The sequence below is a fragment of the Galeopterus variegatus genome, unplaced genomic scaffold (assembly GCF_000696425.1).
Source record: "Galeopterus variegatus unplaced genomic scaffold, G_variegatus-3.0.2 Scaffold3273, whole genome shotgun sequence".
NCBI lineage: Eukaryota > Metazoa > Chordata > Mammalia > Dermoptera > Cynocephalidae > Galeopterus > Galeopterus variegatus.
This window is the reverse complement of record NW_007729384.1, coordinates 90,270-110,746: the sequence shown is the minus strand read 5'-3', so window position 1 is coordinate 110,746 and position 20,477 is coordinate 90,270. Positions and strand designations below refer to the sequence as shown.

At 53.4% G+C, this 20,477-nt stretch overlaps 1 protein-coding gene across 1 annotated transcript in view; it reads left to right on the top strand.

Annotated features, from left to right (window-relative positions):
* Positions 1 to 19,995, top strand: part of THEG (theg spermatid protein) — a 32,992-nt gene extending 12,997 nt beyond the window's left edge. The window contains exons 6-15 of the mRNA XM_008584484.1: positions 2,413 to 2,487; positions 9,158 to 9,401; positions 10,763 to 10,876; positions 11,178 to 11,249; positions 11,665 to 11,726; positions 12,413 to 12,482; positions 13,732 to 13,849; positions 16,438 to 16,597; positions 19,720 to 19,863; positions 19,898 to 19,995. Of these exons, the coding sequence (XP_008582706.1) occupies positions 2,413 to 2,487; positions 9,158 to 9,401; positions 10,763 to 10,876; positions 11,178 to 11,249; positions 11,665 to 11,726; positions 12,413 to 12,482; positions 13,732 to 13,849; positions 16,438 to 16,597; positions 19,720 to 19,863; positions 19,898 to 19,995 (1,157 nt within the window). The remainder of the gene's footprint in view (positions 1 to 2,412; positions 2,488 to 9,157; positions 9,402 to 10,762; positions 10,877 to 11,177; positions 11,250 to 11,664; positions 11,727 to 12,412; positions 12,483 to 13,731; positions 13,850 to 16,437; positions 16,598 to 19,719; positions 19,864 to 19,897) is intronic.
* The last annotated feature ends 482 nt before the right edge of the window (positions 19,996 to 20,477 follow it).

The following is a 20,477-nucleotide window of genomic DNA, read 5'->3' as shown; positions in this document are numbered from 1 at the left end:
AAAAAAAAAAAAAAAAAAAAAAAAAAAAAAAAAAAAAAAAAACCAACAGGGATTTACACTCTCCTCATTCTGGAGGCAGAAGTCTGAGGTCCAGGCATGGCAGGGCTGCGTCCCTCTGAGGCTCCAGGGGAGGGTCCCTCCTGCCTCTTCCAGCTTCTGGGGCTCCAGGCCTCACTTGGCTTGTGGCTGCATCCCTCCAGTCTCTGCCTCCGTTACCACATGGCTTCTCCCCTGTGTCTATGCCCAAATTTCCCTCTCCTTACAAGGATGGCAGTCACTGCATTAGGGCCCACCCTAATAAGCTCTTCTCAACTTGGTTACATCTGCAAAGACCCTATTTCCAAATAAGGTCCCATCTACAGGTACTGGGAGTCACGACTCAAATATGTCTTTTTGGGGGGACACAATTCAACTCAGTATGTCTAAGCCCCTGGGGGCACAGGTTTTGGATCTTGGCCTAGGTGTGGCTGGGCGTCTGGTCTGCAGTTGTGCTCAGCTCACACTGGGCATTTCTGATCTGCTCCCCACCCCACAGGCCCCCCATCCCTGCTCCACGTGCACGAGATCACCTGCCCTGGGCCTGGTCCCTCACGCTCCTGGGGCAGACACAATGTGGGAATTGTGGGCGTCTGCTCCCTACTCTGTGGACTCAGGGGGACCTGTCCTGTCTGGGAGGGGGACATGTCCTGGCTGGGGTTGGTCGTTGCATGGACGTGTGACCCTGTTCTGGCCAATGAGATGTGGCAGGGGGGCTCCCGGCTCATGGCCTATTCAGCCAAACACAGGTGGTCCGTGGTTCTCCCTCTTCCTGCAACCTTGCTCCCCCTTCCACGTAATATGACATGCTCACAGGTTCTGGAGGGCAGGGTGTGGACTTCCCTGGGGGACATATTCTGCTGACCATGACTTCCTTGCTCCTAAGAGGGAGGCCCCGGAAAGATGGTCCCTTTCTTCCTGTGGCTGTGGCAGCTTCACGATGCAATGTCCGGAGCAGCCGCAGCCACATTGGTGCACATCTGAGGACGAACAAGGTGTGGAAGAGGGACAGAGTACAGATCGGATCACAGGGGATGGAGAAGAGTCTGGGTCACCCTGCACGGGGCCCCTTGCTGCCACATTGCCTCACTGTGCACTGCGTGACGCTAGGTATTCAGATGCTCACTGGGATGTGGTTCACATCTCACCAAGACCGCCGTTCCCAGCTTCCTTCCACTCAGCGTGGCTGTGGGACTGTGTGGCCGCGGGACTGCATGGCCATGGGACTGTGTTCCTGCCAAGGGGCTGTGCCTTCAAAAGCTTGAGCCCTGGAAACTGCCCGATTCCCACGAACCAGGGAACAGACAGCTGAGTCGTGGCATCTGCTCGGGGGAACAACCCAGCAGTGACAGGAACATGGGCGAACCTCACAGGCATCATCTTGAGCTTAGGCAGACGGACAGGAAAGAACGTAAATACCCCAAAATTCTATGTTTTTAAAGTTTGAAACCAGATGAAACTAACCTGTGCTGTTTGGATTCAGGACAGTGGTTATTCTTGGGTGGGGAGTTGGGGCCGGGGGGAGAAGTGGGGGGCCTGTTTCTTTGCCTGGGGGCTGGTTACACGGATATGGTCTGTTGTGAAAATTCATCAAGCCCTGCATTTATGACAGGTGCTATTTTACAACCAAAAAGTTAAAAATTCACAACACAACAGACCAAGACGAAGGGGTGTGCCTCCCCTCCCCCTCATCGGAGGCTGGGCACGACTGCACATACCCCGACTTCTCTTTAATAAGCCACTGGCCTTTTGGGCCTTCGCTGCAGCCCAGATCCCAAATGCCCCAGTCTGTTGAGGTCTGTCCTTCCCCTGCCAACCCCAGAGCCCTTTCCTGACACACAGGAAAGAGCCGCCCCACCCCATAGCCAGCTGTCGCGCAGAGAAGTCTGTGGGCGCTGGTGTGAGCTTCCGCTCGGACCCCTGGCCATTCCTTGCTTTTCGGGTCTTGCCACTGTGGGAGAATAATAGACTCTCCTCACCAGAGTCAGAGAGATCAGACCCAAGAGGAGCGTCCTCCTCAGGGCCAAACCTCCCTCAAGTGCAAGTGCAGGAGCTTTTGCTATTTTAGCGAGAGCAGATGGCATTCACTTCATCCTACGGTCCTACGGATGGGACGTTCCACACCAGGGCTTACTGACACATCCGTCTCTCTCACTTGGAGGTGACTCTGTCTCCTGGGACACTGGGCACGTCTGGAGACATCTGTGATTGTCATGACTGGGGGGTGCTCCTGGCATGGAGTGGGTGCCGCAGGGACACTGCTCAGCACCTGCAGTGCCCAGGACGCCCCACCACGGAGGAGGATCCCCCTGCTATGTATTAATAAAAGGCACAGCAGATGGGGAGCCCCACACCGCCTCCCGGGGCTCCTCTGAGATCGCAGCGGCATCGGATCCACTCGGGTCCTTTGCTGTCTTCACCACCCGACCTCAGACTGTGCGGGGCGGCGGGGTAGGAGGGCTGAGACCCCTGGTGCTGACTCCCTCCAGCTCGTTCTCGACGCCCCTCCTCCGCCTCCTCAACTTGGTGAGAACTTAATTTAGTCTCGGGGTGAGGGTGTGGCAGGGAAGCTTTGCTCATCAGAGAATGTTCGTTCCAGCATCTCCATAGGAACTGGACTGTGCTTGGGCCACTGGGAAAGCGTGGATTTGGATACGTTGCCTCCCCGGAACTGCCCTTCCCCGCAGCAATGGATGCGCCTGGTCCCAGTGCCCTGCAGCAGGAGGGCCACGGCCACCACCACGATATCACTCAGCACTTGTGGGTGTTGCTCCTCACGTGTCTGAGGCTGGCTGCCGGGGCGACCCGGCCGTGCCCCGAGAGGAACCAGCAGGGCTGTCTCTCTCACCTCGTTGTGTGTGTCAGAGTGAGGCCTAGGGGTGGGGACTGCGTTTTGCTTTAGGGAAAGATCTCCAAAGTCATAGGACAAAGGACATGGACCCAGGGAGGGATCCATCCTGTGATCAATCTCTCACAGTCACAAAGTTTTGAGAAATATGGCCTGGGGTGGTGGTGGGGGCGCTGGGGGGTGTCAAATCTATTTTTTAAATTTTCAAATTTTTGTTGGCAGCTGGCTGGTCTGGGGATGGAACCCTGGACCTTGATGTTATCAGCACCCTGTTTTAATCAACTGAGCTAACCTGCCAGGCCTACTGCAATTGTTAAAACACAACACAGACTTGCCGCACACAAAGGGATTGAGGGTGTAAAGTCATGCTCAGCGCTCCCTTTGGCAGATTAAACTTCTGACCTGGCTGCTGCTCCAAGCCACCCGTCCTTGCCTGCTTCCTAGAAACATCGCCCTGGTACGTGTCCCTCTCTTCCCACTGTGGGTGGCAGCGCCTCTGAAAACACCTCTGACCCCTACCAAGAATGTGCTAGTGGCTGCTCGCGGTTGCTGACCTCACCCTGTGGGCTTCTGGGATCTATGGGAAGCCCTGCCGTCACCTTGACACGAGCCCACTGAGATTGATTATTTTGGACTTCTGACCTCCGAGTTGTAAGGGAATGTTGTCTCCACCCCACGCCTGTGGTGTTTGTTACGGCGGCAGCAGGAAACTAACACGGAGGCCCCCACGTGCCAGGCTCTGCTGGGAAGCTGGGCCCGTCAGGCAACATTGCTCACCTCACAGACGAGAGGCCCACGGACTGTCAGAGCCAGCACCTGACTACAAACTGCCCCGAGAAGCCGGGAGTCTGGGGAGCGGTGTTTCCGTGTGAGCAGGAGGCATGACGGGGCCGGGGCCGGGCAGCGTCCGTCGGGGAAGAACACGTGGCCTTTGCACTCCAACTCCTGTTGTTCCTGTGTCAACTCTGCAAATGGAAAACCAGTACAACTTGCCATAAAAAGCAAGAAAGTGTAAAGCTAGTGGGTGAGTTTGAGGAGGGAAAACAAGGTACGTTACTGTGGAGAAACCTGGAGAGGCCACCTGAATCAAAGGGTCGAAATCAATGTCACCAGCGAGCAGATGTCAGCGCCAGGAGGAGGCTGTGGCGTCGGGCCTACAGGACTCCTGCAAAGCGCACAACCTCAGGCTAACCGAGGAAGGATTAGAGACCCGAATGGAGGCAACTTCTATAAAACAACCAGCTAGTACTCTTCGCAAGTGTCCAGGTGATGAAAAGCAACACAAAGAGTTGTTCCACAGTAAAAGAGACCAAACAGACCCATAAATATACAACATTTACTTGGACTGGCCCCTGGACCACGAGAAAAATAGCTATAAAGGACATTATTGGGACAACCAGTGACATTTAAATAAGAATTCTTGTTTAGATGATGGGATTAGTCCATTTTAGTTGCTTTTCAAAATATCCAGAACTGTGTAATTTGTTAGAAAGCGAAATTTATTGCTTACAGTTTCGGAGGCTGGGGACTCTGAAGTCCAGGGAAGACATCTGGTGAGGGTTTTCTTTGGTGGCGGCTTTACAGCAACACAGGGGTCTCACATGGCAGAAAATGGCAGAGCGGAGGGACAGACTCTCACGTGCTCTCCTTTTAAAGCCTTCAGAAGCACGCCCCTGACCGTAATGATTAATCCATTCACTAGGACTTGGTACCACAATCTTGTCACCTCTTCAAGGCTCCAACTTTCCATCACCATAGCAGGATTTCCCACCCTCTTTACACTGTCACAGTGGGGGCCAAGTTTTGGGGGACATCAATCCACAGCAGATAGTATTGAATCAATGCTATTTTCTTCTGATTTTCGTAACCATGCTGTGGTTATCTACAAGAACATCTTTGTTCTTAGAAATACGCCTGCAACTTAGCTTCAAATATTCAGGAAAAAGACCCACACAGACAGAATAACAAAACCACACGCTAAATGATCACAGCCAGTGATCTGGGTGAAGGATACGTGGGCGTTCTTAGTAGACTCCTGTAATTTTTCTGAAAAGTTTGCAATTACTTCTAAACAACAACAACAACAGTAAACACAAAGCCAGAAAGCTGTGCAAACAAACGCTGTCGAGAAAGAATGCGGCTGTTCGAGTCCTGCGTCATGGCCTGCCCTGCGCTCGGGTCTGCTCCCTCCTGGTTAGGAAGAGTGAACCACGCTGGGGAAGCTCAGCTCCTGTTATTTAACCCTGGGCCTTGTCTTTCACTTAAAGGCACCTTGAAGAGACCCTCCTTTGGGAACATTCTGTAGAAGGTGGGAGCCACAGAAGGTTACTGAGCATAGTTGTGGCTGGACGCCGGGAAATTGATTTAGACCCAGGAAGGCCCCGCTTCACCCAAAATCTTTGTTCAGTGGCATTTCCCCTCCACACCAAGGTCTTTCTTTCCTCACCACTGAATTTTGCACATGTGGCCCCAGCTGGAGGTGGCCCAGCACTAAATGGTCTCACTTGGGTTTGTGTCCTGTGCAGTCTTGGGCTGATGACCTGCCTCTCTGAGCTCGTTTCCTCCTCTGTGAAATGGGGAGAATGCTAATGAAACCTATCTTGAAGGACAGACTGGGGAGGACTCAGGGAGATGATGCTGAACCCTAAGTCCCCCCGCCCTGGCCCCGCCAGTATTAGCAGCGGCCGAGGTGGGACCAACATGCCCTTGAGTGGGGCGGCATCTGGTGGTCACTGCTGGTATTGCTGCTTTCTCCACTGGCGCTGAAGGACCTCTTTGGTTTGTTCAGGATACTGATTGAAATTCGGTTCTGGGTGCTGGGAGTCCTGGCATGAACGAAGCAAGCATAGTCTCTGCCCTGTCGGAGCCTGTATTCTAATGGTCTAAAAAGACAGTAAATATGTTATTTTTAAAAGAGGAAGATCATGATAAATCCTATGCAACAAACAAAGAAATAAAACCCCCATAGATTTAAGTAGAAAAACAAGGAAGCCCTGCTTTCGACAGGGTGATTGGGGAAGGCTTCTTGGAGGAGGTGATATCCAAGGTAAATCTTGAAGGAGTCACCCATATGAAAAAGGGAAGGGGGAATTCCTGGGGGGAAAACAGCAAACAAAAGGCCTGGACGCAGCAACAAGACTGGTGTGTCACAGAAGTGGGGCCAGCTCGGCTGTGGGGGGAGAGGGGGATGGTGGGAGCAGATGTGACAGATCAGGGGTGGGGTTTGAACAGGGAGGGGGAAGCCAGGGCAGCAGACAGCAGCGGGTCTCCATCCCACAGCAGGAACCTGGCCGGGACCCACAAATGCTGAGAATGGGGCAGGTGCTGTGTTTCGGTTTTGTATCACTGCATGACAGACAGCCTCAAGTGAGTGGCTTAAAATAACTATGGTCTCTTATTTCTCATGATTCTGCATTCTGGGCTGGACTCAGCTGGGCAGTACTGTCCATGGAACGTCTGTTGGGGCTGAGTGTCCAGAATGCCTTCTTCCTGCAAACGTCTAGGCCCTCAGTAGGGATGGCTGGAGTCTGGCTGCTTGGGCTTCCTCGCAGCATGGCAGCCTCCGAGTATCAGACTTCATCCATGGTGATAGCTGCCACGTGGCAGGAAGTGGAAGTCCTGGAACATTGCCTCTGCCAGCTCATAGGTTAAAGCCATCCCCACCCAGATTCAAGGGAGGAGCAGACAGTGTTTGTCAGGTGTTAAAATTCACCAAATGAATGGATGTGCAACGTGGCCTCGTTACCACATCTTTGTCATTATCGTCTCTGATTATTCATGACTCAAGTGTCTGTTCGTGTTTTCCAGACAACCTCCCTCCTGCCCCCCCTGTGAAATCTCTTCTGTCCTTTTGACTATTTTTCACTTGGTTTATCTTTTTTATTTTTATTTTTTCACTATTTACAGGAGTTATTTATTGTGGCTACTAATTAGCTGTGTATGTGACAAATATCATCTTTCAATTTGTGGCTGGTTTTCCATTTATTAAGGTGTGTTGATACTCAGACGTGCTTAAATTCAATATGGTTGAGGGCTGGCCGGTCAGCTCAGTTGGTTGGAGCATGGTGTTATAACACCAAGGTCAAGTCCTATACCAGACAGCCACCAAAAATCAAACCGAAACAAAAGCTTGATATGGTTGAATTTATTGGTCATGTGTGGTTAGTACTTTAGATGCCTCGTTAAAAAAAAATCCTTCTCTACCCCAAGGGCAGAAAGGTGGTCACCTTAACTTTTTCTGTAAATTTTAAAGTTTTGTATTGGTGTTGGAGTTTAAATCCTGAATCCACTTAGAGTTGATTTTCATGTGTGGTATGAGATAGGTGTGGTAGGAAGAACTACACCCCCCGAAGATGTCCACACCCTAATCCCTGGAACCCAGGAACACAGGAACACGTCACCCTACCTGGGAAAATAGAGTCTGCTGGTGTGTTAGGTTAATGGCCCTCTGCTCCATGGGCTCTCAGAGCCCCACACACCCCACAGCCCCTTTCTGGTTCCCCTTTATTTTCTCCTGAAAGCATCATACATTCAGAAATTGCCACACTGGCTTTGGCCCCTTGACTGTGAACGTTTTTGCTTTTCTATGTGCCTGAGCAAAAACAGACCCTCCAGCTCTCCTTCTAAGGGCTGGAGGAGCTCTGCCCCAGCCACCTCTCCCTGGTCCCCCATGAATGCTGCTGTAAAGACAACCAGCTGTTACTCCACATGTGCAAAGGTGCGTGGCCCAGGGGGAGCTTCTGGACCTCCCTGGAGCTCAGTGTCTGCATCCCTACTCGGGGCTGCTGACAACCCTCCCCTAGGACCGTAACGGGGATTAAGTGAGTAACAGACTGAATGAGCCCCGAGCAATGCCTGGCACCTGGTGCGTGGTCAGTGCACGGTGCATGCTGGACATCGCTAGCTGCCAGACTTCACCTAAGGTTAGGAGGCCTCATGGCCAGCTAATATCAGCAAGGCCAGATTAAGCAAATTCCCCCCCTCCCCTCCCTTTCCCTTTTCTGCTCCAGGACTGAGCAGCAAAATTCCCCTCCTGGGAAGGGGTAAACATGACCGTTATCATCAAAGGAATGTCTTGTGGGCTGCAGGAGCCGGCTTCGAGCTGGAGCGCTTTGCACTGATATAGTAATGGCACTAATTAGAAGCCTGTGCCCTGACAGACCAGGTGTCAGCACACTACAAGGGCTGTGTCACTGTGCACACCACTGATTTAGAAATTACCCATTACTCTGCCAGAACCCTCAAAGGCTTATAACCCCCACCACTTTCCTTTGTTTGGGGGAATGGATCTGGCTCAGTCTCCCCTCCACGTTAGCGGAATAAACTTTTTGGCTGAAGTAGCACTTGGCTCGCGTCTCTCTCTCTCTCTCTCTCTGTTCTCCGTCTCGCCAAACCTAACAAAGGTGAGGTAGGTTTAAGGAGCGGCCTCGTTCTGAACAAAGATTTCTCACAGAGATTGCAACAGTGACAGGTTCCTCTGGTTCCAACAACGTGGAATTCATCCTATTTTGTAAAAGACACCTGCAGATCTTGGTCGGATTTAAGAGGGAAAACTAAATCAGAGTGCAAGGGGAGGGTTTACCAGACATCAGGCCACTAAAGGGAATTTTCTGAAGGTCTCCTGGATTGGACCAAGTGCTCTCGAAGACCTTTCTGCCTGGAATGCTGGTGAGGCCAAAGCATCGGGGAGATGGATGGGAACTGGAGGGGGCTTTGTGTGCCGTCAATAATGAGCCTGGCCACTCACATCTTCTGGATGGCCAGACCACCGAGGGTGATACTTGGTCTCCAGGGAGAGGGGCTTGGCCCTGAGGAGCTGCCTGTGCACTGGGGACAGAGCAGGACTTGGGGGTGGGTCGGGGCTGGGCAGGAGAGGGCCCTGGGCTTGGGGAGCCCAGAGGCAGGAGGGACAGTCAGTTCTCATTCCTAAACTAATCCTGGGATGGGGTTGGAACCCCTGGTGAGCCATGACCAACGGGATTGACTCCTGATCCAAGCAGAAGTGGGTTCTGTCACTAAGACGAAATGTCGGATAGAGTTGGGCACCAGCCCTGAGCCCTGAGCCCTGTGCCCATATTTTCTAGGATGGTTGGCTTCTGTAGACAGTGCTGGGAGTGGAATGTGGCAGGACATTCTCCTGTTGCCACAGTAACCACAGATGCACGTGGGTGTTGAGGGAACAAGGTTGAGGGTCTGGGGAAGGGACCTGGCACATGGGGGACCACTGGCAAAGTTCACTCAATGACCACATCTCTGGGCCTGTGGATTGGTCAGAAAAGGGGCAGGATGTTGACCCCCTCAGTCTCCAGAGCTCCGTGTACGGGAGCCAGAAGTTCGAGGACCCTACATACCAGGACCCAGACAGTGGGGAGCTGGGATTTGAGGAGCAGGATGAGGAGATTCCCCCTGAGGAGGTGGCCGGGGATGAGTTCCTGGAGCCCCAGAACCCAGAAGAGGCTCCTGCCAAGCTGGAGAGGGCTCTGAAGAGAGACTCAGACGAGGGTGTTCCTGAAATGAGGTGCGCAGTGGGGAGATGGGACCTGCCCGGGCCTGGGTGGGGCGGGGGCTCAGGCAGCACCCAGGGGACAGCAGCAGTGCCCACACCTACCTCAGGCCCCTGTGAGGGTCCCTAGATGTGGGAAAAGGATTTTTGCATTGGCCATCGGTGTGGCTGCTGCTGGGGTCCCTGTAGGCTAGTGTAGGTGTGTGAAGGGGTGAGATGGGGCCAGCACCGCTCACTGGCCTTTGAAGCAAAAGTTGGCGAACACAGCCCTATCTAGGTGGCAGGAGGTGGAGTAAAAAGCACTGATTTTGGAGTCGAACACACTGAGTTCAGATGTCAGAGCTGAGAGGTTATGAGTGGGTGGCCCTCAAGTCGGACAGAGAGAAAAAGAAATTGGGAAAATTCTTGCAATTCTAAAGTTGAAACCATTCTAAGCATCGCGATAGCAAGAAACTTTAAAAATGGGGAGGAGAAACATGTATTGGGTGAACGTGTAATTTGGTGAACTGAGCCTTTGAGGGGAGTGATTTTTGCAAGTGTCCCCTGTAAAGGCAAACACTCCTGCTGGGACTGTGCACCTGCCAGTCCCAGACGAGGCGCCTCCCTCCTTTGCTTCCTTCACTGGGTGATTCCAGCTGCACACGACAGACAGGGGTGGGTGAGGCAGGAGTGGGGCTGGGGGCTCACTCCCCTCTGCCCCTCTTTCCACCGGTGCCATCTCTCAGGATGTGGAGGGACATCTGCCTCCCTTGCGCTAAGCAGCGTGCTGGCGTGAGAGACAACAAGCCTATGAGCAAAGACGTGATGTGGCAGGTGGGGCAGAGAATGCATGCCAGGCAGAAAGCAGAGCAGGAGTGAGGGGGCTTCAGGGAGGACACTAGAGCCATGCTGACTGAAGTAGAGTGACAGGCAGGTGTCTTAGCGTTTCTCATTCTGTTCGTGTCATCGTCTGGGGTCCCCCTGTCTCCCACAGCCTACAAGCTTCCTGGGAGATGGGAGTTGCTCTCTTTTAGGTTGGTCTGCTCTCTGGGGCCTGGCACACAGTAGGTCCCTGATAAATGTTTGGGAAATGAGTAAGTGTTACCTTCTGTAGTCATTGCAGCAACCCCATGGGTAGGAGCTAGTCCCATCTCCACTTCAAAGAGGGGAGAACAGGCTTGGAAAGTCAGGTGACCTGACCAGGGTCACACATCAGAGAAGCACATGCCTTTATGATGACAAAATTCTCCCCAGGGAGACTCGTAGAGGGAGAGGAGAGTCCCATGGGTGGGTAAGCGCAGAGGAAAGGTGCTTGGGCAAGACTGATGCTTCTCCAGGCTCCCAAACATGTTGGGGTGGAAAGGCGCCTCCAACCCCAACATCAAATTCTCCCAAAGCCGGCTGTCCATCACCCAGAAGTTCCCAGGCACCTCTGCACCCAAACGGAGGAAGAGGAGGCGGCTCCTTGAGCTGGCAAAACCCAAGACCAACTGGCAAGTCTTGATAGACAGGTGAGGACATTTCAGCTGGGGCTCCGTGGAGGTGGGGGCTGAGCTCCCAGCGGTCCCCACTTCATTCTTCCCGGGGCCCCTCTCCCATCTGTTACCACGTCCAATAAAGCTGGGGCAGGTGGAGTTGAGGCTGTTGAGGAGGCTGCTGAGGGAGATGTGAAGTCAGGGAACCAGTGGTGGGGACCTGGGGAACGGTGGCCCTCGGTGGCCCTCTGGGTGGTGGCCACAGGTGAGAAAGGAGTTTGGGAGTGAGTGGGAAGCCCAGAGCAAAAGGCAGGGGCTGGAGCCCGTCTCACCGCAGGACGGGATGCCGTTGTAAGGGCTATGCCTGGATCTCCCCCTGCAAGACGAGCTTACACTTCTGTCTCTACTGGTGAGTCGGCGTCTCCCGGCTCCTCCCTCCACCTCCTGCCCACATGGGGGATATGCCAGCTTCCAGGGGCCCCTTTCCCAGAGCCAGTCTTCTCTCCAGGGTTGAGGATCAGGGAGGGAAGGGCTGTAGATGGGGGCCCTTTTCCCCAAGGTCATTCCTGACTCTACCCTTTTGCTCCAAGCAGCTGTGCGGTGGGCCTGCTCCCTGTGGGTGGCCCTGGGCCCTCTTCTTGGTGCTGCTTTTCCCTCCAGCCATGCTCAGATAACTCCCGTGTCCTGCGGACTTAGACTTGCCTCCTTGCACGGCCCTCTCCCCACGTCGGAGCTGCTCTCCTGGGCCCTGAGCTTGAGTTTGGGGCAAGGCACAGGGCCCGGGCCTCTGCAGCCCTGTGCCCTGAGCTGCTGCTGTATTCCAGGCCCTCCGTATACTGGACTGAGCGGTTCCTCGAGGACCCCTGCCTCACCGTCACGGTGCCTGGTATGTGGGCCTGCCACCTGCCCCAGGGAGGCCTCTGCTGGCCCCACTCCCTCCAGAGACCCTGCGATTCTCCTCCCATCTCCCAGGGTTTCCTCTCTGGACTGTGTCCCCTGAGGGACCTGAGCCCACTGGAGACAGTTCTGGGTTTGAGGGGTACAGGAAGAACTCTCCAGGGAGTCCAAACAGGGGCCGGTAGTTAGTCTGTAAAGAGACCTGCTCCTTCCCTCCATGATGGTTTCCACACTTTTGTGAGAGCCGTGGATCCCTTCAAACACAACCTTTCAAGAAAGTCCATTGTGGAAGGGAAGTAACAGTGCATCGAGTCTCCAGAAACTCTAGGCCGGTGCTAACTTCAGGCCAAAATCCACTTTCCCAACTGGGGGGTGGTTGGACCCATACTGGGCCCTGCTGAGGAACTGGGGCCTGAGCCCCCATCCAGCCCTGACATCCCCATCCTGTGTGCCCCTGATCCCATGTCCCTGAAACAGGGACATCAGAAGGCACCCCTCTGCAGGGTGTCTGGTTGTCTGGTGCTGGCCATCTGCACCCCAGTCCTCAAACTGTGCCTCCTGCCCCAGGCCGTGGACAGCTGAATCCAGCATGCAGAAAATCCCTGGGGGGTGGGCAGTTGTCTTAGTTGGGGTTCCCCAACTCGCACTGACTGGGCTGCTTCCCGTTCTGCACAGTGGTGTCCCCCCGGGTGGAGGAACTGTCTCGGCCCAAGAGGTTCTACTCGGAGTATTTCAACAGCAACAGGTTAGGGAAGGAGGGTGAGGTGGGGCACTCCGAAGGCAGAGGTTGGCAGAAGACCTCTTTTCCTTCCCCTGAAGGGCATGGCATGGGGGGTGTCCAGGCCTCGGGCTGCAGACCCTGAGCTCAAGCTGGGCTTTTCCACTTGCCAACCCGTGCGTGGTTGTGGAGCTCACACACCAAAGGTGCTTAGCCCAGTGCCGGCCATGGTGAGCGCTCAGCTGTCTTTATCGCCATCGTGACTGCATTCTGTTGACTCTCCAAAGGCAGAAACTGTAAGACACATTAGTGTTATATGTACGCGGTTCTTTCTCTCCACTTAGAACCTCCGTGCTTGTTAAAAGTGGACTTCAGAGTGACTTAGACACAAATTTTAATTACCTGCCTACATGCATACATGTAAAAGAAACATGGCTGGAATGAACAGCCGGAGTGCCTTCGACTGTTTGGATTGCTCTCTATCAGAGATGCTGACGGGGTGATCTTCCACACACTGTGTTCAGGCCTGTATTTGTACACATCAACTGTCTGTTTTGACACTGACTCACTCTGTTGTCCGAAGACAAATTAAACTGCAATGAAACTTAACACCCGTAGAACCAACAAGGCACATAACTCGATGGAAATGATTTCAGTGTGAACAGCCACGTCTGAGTGCACACAGGCCAGGACAACCACGGAACTTCCGCCATGTGGCCGAAAGCTTCAATGAGCTGCATTCCAACCTCAGACATGTTAACATGTAGAGAGCCCGCCTTAGAATCAAGAACGTGCTGCTTTATTTCTGCGGCAGAGGCATAGCTGAGACCGGATTTTAGGAGGCAGGGGCCCAGCAGGCTCAGTCACAGTTCTCCCCCCAGCTTTTCCTGGTAACCACTGGGTAAACACTGTTGTGCCTTGGGCCCAAGTCCTCACCCCAGGCTCCTGATGATGGGGGTGTGGGGACAGGGTCCTGGAGGAGCTGTCACCACAGGGGGGAAATGGAGAGGACTGGACCTGAGGATGGCCACCACACACTGAGCTGGGACGCCCTTGGGAGAGGGTAGCTCTGTCCTTGACAACTCAGGAGGGTTTCTCTTGGGGATTCTTTATGAATCTGTTCTTGGAGGTGTTTTCAAAACTCTCCACTTTCCCCAGATTCTCCCTGATCCCAAGAAACAGAGATGCTGCTGTCAAAGAGAGGACACACACACACACAGAAGCACACAGACACATTGTCCCATCTGAGCTGCTCTAAAACGTGCATGTCCCATAGGACTACGCCCATCTGGCCCATTCCTCGGTCCACCTTGGAATACCAAGCGTCTAATCGCCTAAAGAAACTGGCCACCCCGAAGGTCCGGAATAACATTTGGAGCATAAGCATGTCCGAGGTAGGTGACTTGCGCTGCTCTGAAACTCACCTCTCCGCCCCCGAGTGGCTTGCCTTGGGGCCATTGTGACAGGTATGTAGTAGTTTCTCATTGTGGGTCTAGTTCGTTTTTCCCTAATTGTATATTGATGCATCTTTTCATGTGGTTGTTTGCCAGACCCCACTTTTTAAAAATTTTAAAGTAAGCTGGCTGGTTAGCTCAATGGGTCGAGTGTGGTGCTGATAACACCAAGTTCTGGGGTTTGTTCCCTATACCAGCCAGCCAAAAAAACTAAAAAGTAAATAAAAATTTTAAAGTAAATCCAGACATCATACCATTTCTTTCGTCCACGCTTCAGTACGTACTTCTAACCAACAAGGGCAATCTAAAAACACAGTCACAATAACAATGACCGCACCACAAGACCAACAGTGATGCCTCACCTCAGTCCGTGTTCTGTCTTCCCATCCGTCTGAAAGGCGGCCTCTTATGGTTGGTTTGGCTGAATCAGGTTGGAAGCGAGGGCACTGTCCTTGCAGGCTCTCTCTGCTCTCGCCTTCGCAGCCCTCACCTGGAGGTGCCCTGCCGCTCTCCTGGCTTCCTGCCGAGCCTTTCCGGTGCAGCCTTCAAACTGGCTGCTGACACCCTCCCTCCTGTGCAACAAGACCCTCTATGGGTTCCCCCCACCCGATGTTCCCTCTTTATCTAACTAAATGCAGACCCCTCACCAAGCCCCCAGGCCTTTGCACATGCAGTCCCCTCTGCCTAGGACATCTTTCCCATCTACAGCTAATCGTCTGTACTCAGGACTCAGCCCTTTCCGGCCCAGTCCCCCATCCGAGCCTCGTCTGAGCAGGAGCCCCATCTCCAGACTCTGACACTCTCACATGGTCCTTTGCTCCCTCCCAGCCCTCTCACACGGTGGTCCGTGGGCCGACTGCTGCATCTGCCCTTGGCCTGTAAACTCCCTGAGGGCAGGGGCTGCTTCTTTCTTGTTCATGGTGGCGTTTCCAGAGCTTGCCTCGCCCTGGACAGGGCACAGAGTGGAACCCAGGGAAGGGCAGTCAGATGAATGCGTGGATGAGAGCGTGCTGGCCGTCCTCCTCTCCAGACTGGGAGCCCCTCGAAGGTGGGACTGAAATCTAGCTTTCCCCGGCTCAGCAGCCAGACCCGGGCTGTGAATGGGCAGGGAGATGGAAGACAGGCAGGAAAGGACTGTTGAGTGGGGGGTTATATTGAGAACACCCGGTTGTCTGCTGAGAGTGGTGTCTGATTTTCAAGGAGGGTAATTTCAGGAGGAAAGGTCCCGAAATCTCACAGTGACCCTGGGAGGTCATTCATTCCATCTTCTGCCTCTGAGCAGGCTCCTGCCAAAGTCACACGCACACTGACACAATCACAAAACCTCCCAGACCGAACAAACGTGAACACTTTGGCAGGTTTGCTCCCTTTTCAGGAAGGAAACTGTCCAACCATCGCCCGCCATGCCTCCCTCCCTGCCCAGAGGCATCAGGAAAGCCCAGTGAGTCTTCCAGCACTAAAGAATAAGTCCAGGGACAAGCCAGAGGCATTTGGAACGTCGTTCCGCCCACTCTCGTTGTTTTGTGGGTAGATTGTTTGCACACGTGTGAGGCCAGCTGGGGGCCGGTCAGCAGCCAAGGTTAAAGCAGGTGCACGTGAGGGGTGGGAGCCGTGGGCCGCAGGGGACAGGGAGTCTGGCAGGGAGGCGAAGTGAGCAGCCATGGCCTGCACAGCGCAGAGGGTGCGCTCTGAGCAGGCTCGCACAGAGCATCGAAAAACATGATTTTGGATGAGTGTGGATCTTCTGGGAAATGCTGAGAATTTGTTTTTGGCACAAACATGTCAGGTTTTCCAGAGAAAAGTCTGCCAGGGTCTTGCCACCATGACCAGCTTGGCCTCATTTCCATCATTTTTATACTTCACATAAACAGGCCCTTCGACCTTAATCTTAGTGTTTTGTGTTTTTAATGTACATAAATGGCATCTTCCCCTTCCTCGTTTTCCCTCTATTTATTTGCTAGAGCAATCCATGCTGACTTTTTCATTTTTGCCAAATTTGTGGGCATGGAGTGATATTTTCTTGTTTTAATCTACATTTTCCGAGGGCTGGCCAGTTCTCTCTGTGGTTAGAGTGTGGTACTGATAACACCAAGGTCCAGGGTTCCTGGAGTGGGCCAGCTGCCAAAACATAAAAATTTAAAAAAAAAAATTGACATTTCCCTAGTCCACACAGAGCATTACTGACCATTTAGGTTTACTTCACTATACCATTTGCCCAGTTCCCTATTGATTTTTGGGGTTATTGATTTGGAGGAGCTCTTTACATATGATAGCTACTAATCCTTTGCAGAACACATTACAAACTAGCTTTTTCCCTGTTGGTTTCTTGTCTTTTATGTATGTACTTATTTGCAGCTGGCTGGTATGGGGCTATGAACCCTTGACCTTGTAGTTATAACACCGTGCACTAACCAGCTGAGATAACCAGCTAGGCCTCTTGTCTCAGTGTTGCTTAGGGTTTTTTTTTTTTGTTCTGACCCATGAGGAACCATGGCTGTCTCACTGCCTCCCTTTACTTCTGTTTCCAGGTGTCCCAGGTGTCCAGGGCGGCCAAGATGGCAGTACCCAGCGCACGGATCCTCCGGCTGGCAAAGCCCAGGGCCCCAGCCACCCTGACGGAAGAGTGGGACCCCATGCCGAAACCTAAGCCGCATGTGTCAGACTACAACCGTCTCCTGCACTTGGCCAGTAGGTGGACCCCCCTGGGCACATTTTGGTGATCTGTGTCCTTTCCCCCTGTATGTGGGGGTGCGGTGGGCATCACAAGACTTGGATGTGAGGCCTGATTCTGCCAGATTCGTGCTTCCTTCTTCTGTCATCTCCTCTGTAAACTAAAAACCAGTTGTCCAAATCCCAGTGGACGACTCACACCTCGGCCTGTGCAGAGGGGACCTTTCCCCAGGGTGTGTGGTCCAGAAACACAGGGTGCTGTCTGAGTGGGTCTCCTAGCAGGGAAAGTGGGTCCGGAAGAGACAGTTGGGGCACAGGGGCTGGAGAGCCAAGTGGAGGTGGCTCCCAAGGGTGGCTTGAAGGGGCTGTTGGCCTCATTCCATTCCTGTTCCTTAAAACAAATGAAGCTGGCCGGTGAACTAAGTGGTTAGAGAGCGGTGCTGGTAACACCAAGGTCCAGGGTTCACCCCTGCACCAGCCAGCCTCCAAGAAACGCACAAAAAACAAACACCCATTTTTCCCAATGTCAAAAGTACGTATACTACGCGTAGAGATGTGGCAAGTGCTGAAAAACATTAAGAAGAAAGTAAGTCTCAGAGATGTGCTCATGCTCGAACTCCGGGCACTCTGCCAGGAGTCCCAAGTGTCCCATCCCCGCACCCACATCTGACCTGATGGGCAATCCTGCGAGAACACTGGAACCCTCTGCAGTCCCCACTGCTGGCCCTGTCATCTGCCCCGGTTCCCAGCCGCCCTCACCCAGCCATTTCCCACGTGGCAGCCAGAGGGTCTTGACACACGTCAGTGGATCCATCCCTCCTCTGCTCACAGCCCTCCCAGCACCCCGCCTCTCTCACTGCACCCCACAGGGCCCTTGTGGTCTGTCCCAGCCCCCTCAAGCCCACCGGCTGTTCCCTCTGCCTGGAATGCTGGTGCCTGCACACCCCACCTGGGGAGGCCCCTCTGAGTGCCTAAGTTCACCCCACAACCTGTGCCCCTCTGGGCACCGTTGAGCCCCCCCCATGCTGTTCTGCTCACTGTCTTTCCATAGCACCATCGTCCCTTAATATACCCAGCTTATGTGCTCATGTGTCTGTTCATGGCGGGTGTTCTGTTAGCAGCCAGCCCAGAGGTCACAGGCGTTTTCACCATTTATCCCCCGCTCTTGGCACGTAATTGCCAGAGAGGTCAACTGGCCATGTAGGTTTACTATTCACTATCATTCTCCCAGCTTCCTCTTTCCAGGTTTTATTTTCTTTTTTGTTATTGATTTGGGGCCACTCTTTATATAAGATGGTTACTAACCCTTTGTTGAACACATTCCAAAACAACTTCTCAGTCTGTGTGTCCTTTATCATTGCTGATGGGGCCTTTCGTTTACTCATTCATTCATTCATTCCCTTAACATTTGCTAGGTGAATGGACACACAAATACACATGCACCACCTTAGAGCCTCCTGTGTCTCTCTCTCTCACCACAAATGCAGACATCACGAGTATATGTATTTACACATCTGTCCATACACACCTGTGTATACAGGCTTCACATGTACATACAAATACACATCCGTGTTTGCGTGTGTAAGAATGGAGTACAGGTGTGTCTTCTACTTTTTTTTGGTAACCATTATTTTTAAAAATTGAAAGAAGGCCTGGCCAGTTAGCTCAGTTGGTTAGAACGTGGTGTTGCAACGCTAAGCTCAAGGGTTCAGGTCTCCACGCTGACCAGCAACCGAAGAAAACAGTGAGGCAGGGGAGAACTGAAGCCTGTGCGAACCAGCTCAGGACAGTGCTGTTCCTCTGTGTGTGCTCACGCACGTGCTCTGTGGACTTCACCATTAAGTTGTGACCAGCAGAGTTTAAAAGCCCAGACGCTCCAGCGATGGAAATGCTCCTACAGTCCCGCAGAGGAGTTCACACAAGGCTGGGCGTGGGGTGTGGTCCTCCCAGCCCCCGAGGTTTGGCACCTCTCTCTGCACAAGGACATCTGCCCAGCAGGGCCACTGTCCAGCGGATGTCCTGACCCTGCGTGTGCCATGTGGGGTTCTACCTGCCCAGTGGGAGGGCTCCCCAGAGCCAAGGCCTATCTGCCAGGAGAGGGTGGCCTTGTCCATTGCACAGAGGGGTTTGGAAAGGAGGCTGCACCTCCCCCCAGAACTGAAGACCGGAAGCCCTCAGAGACTGGAGGTGAGGGCAGCTTGTCTGCTAAGGCAGGCCAGGGGCTGCCTCCCTTCCTGGCCTCCAGGCAGGTGGAACCATGGCTCCCTCTGTAAAGGAAGGGCTGGGAGAGATGATGAGGAGGGGGCTGTGCAGGAGGGGAGTCAATGACAGCCAAAGGGACAGCCCACCAGGTGAGCACAGTGGGGACACCAGCCAGGGGAGGAGACCCCCTTGCACTCCCTAACCGCCATGACATCAGAAGGAGGGGCATAGGGAAGGGCAGACCAAGCCCCCTCCTCACCCTGGCCATCAGGGCCAGCTGGTTTGGTGGCAAAGTGGGGGCACCTGAGCTCCCTTGGCTGACCCCTGAGTCCCCCTTCCTGGGACCTGTGGCCATTTGAAATCTTTTTTCTTTATGCCTCACCCTTTTATAATACTGCATTCTGACCAAATGAGCTAACTGGCCAGAAAATAATCTTTCTTTTTTTGGTGGCTGGCTGGTACAGGGATCCAAACCCTTGACCTTGGTGTTACAATCCACCCTTTTAAAGTGTACATTTCAATGGTTTTTTGCATATTCACAGAGTTGTGCAACCATGACCTCTATCTAGTTCCAGAATATTCCATCACCCCCAAAAGAAGCCCTGTTCCCATCAGCAGTCACTCCCATATCCTCCCCCAGCCCGCGGCAACCACGAATCCACTTTCTGTCTCTGTGAACTGGCCTGTTCTGGACATTTCATGTAAATGGAGTCACACACTGTGTGGCCTTTTGTGTCTGGCGTCTGTCACCGAGCACGACGTATTTAAGGTCCATCCACGTGGTAGCGTGTGTCAGAACCTCGTTCCTTTTCAAGGCTGAGTGATGTTCCCGTGTGCGGATGGACCATGCCGTGTCTGTCCATTCTCTCTCCTGGAATGTGCCATCTCCACTGGGGAAGTTGAGCCCCAGCCCTATCCCTCTCTCCCGCCCACTCTAGTGCCCAAGACCCTGTCGGACAAGTGCGTTCCTGACCGAGATCCCCGCTGGGAGGTGCTGGAAGTCACCAAGAAGGCAGTGGCCAGTCCCCGGATCATCTCGCTGGCCAAGCCCAAAGTGCGTGCGTGCCTCAATGAAGGCTACGACCCCTACCACATCTCCCCAGCCTCCCTGGTGGCACACATGTCCCCTCGCCTCTACGAGCTCGCCACCCCCAAAAGCATCACCAAAAAAGTCTGACCTGCCAAGCCTGGCCTCTGAGACCTCGTTCCAGTAAACACCCAAGTGCATCCGAACACTGCGTGTGTGATTCCTCGGAGCTGGCTGGCCTGGGGAGGGAGCGCGTGGGGGGCAGGAAGGCTGAAAGGAGGGAACAATAATATTGATTTTTGCATCCAACCTGCAGTTTTGTGCGCCCTTTTATTTTCCAAATCACTTTCCTCGACCATCTCAAGCTCCTTTAAAGTCAGACTTCAGGCCCCTCGACTTCAGAATTTCCGAATCGCTTTTGCTTATCCAGCCACCTCCCGGGTGTCCAAAAGCACCTCCAACTCAGCATCACGTCCGTGACAAAACCTGCTGACACGTATTGCGTGACTTATTGATCTTCACAGTGACCTGAGGATGAGGGACTGTAATTATCCCCATTTTATAGATGTGGAGACCGCGGCTCCCAGTGGTCAGGAAAAGATCCACAATCGCTGCCATGGTCTGAATGTTTGTGTTATCCCCAAAATTCACATGTTGAAATCCTCACCC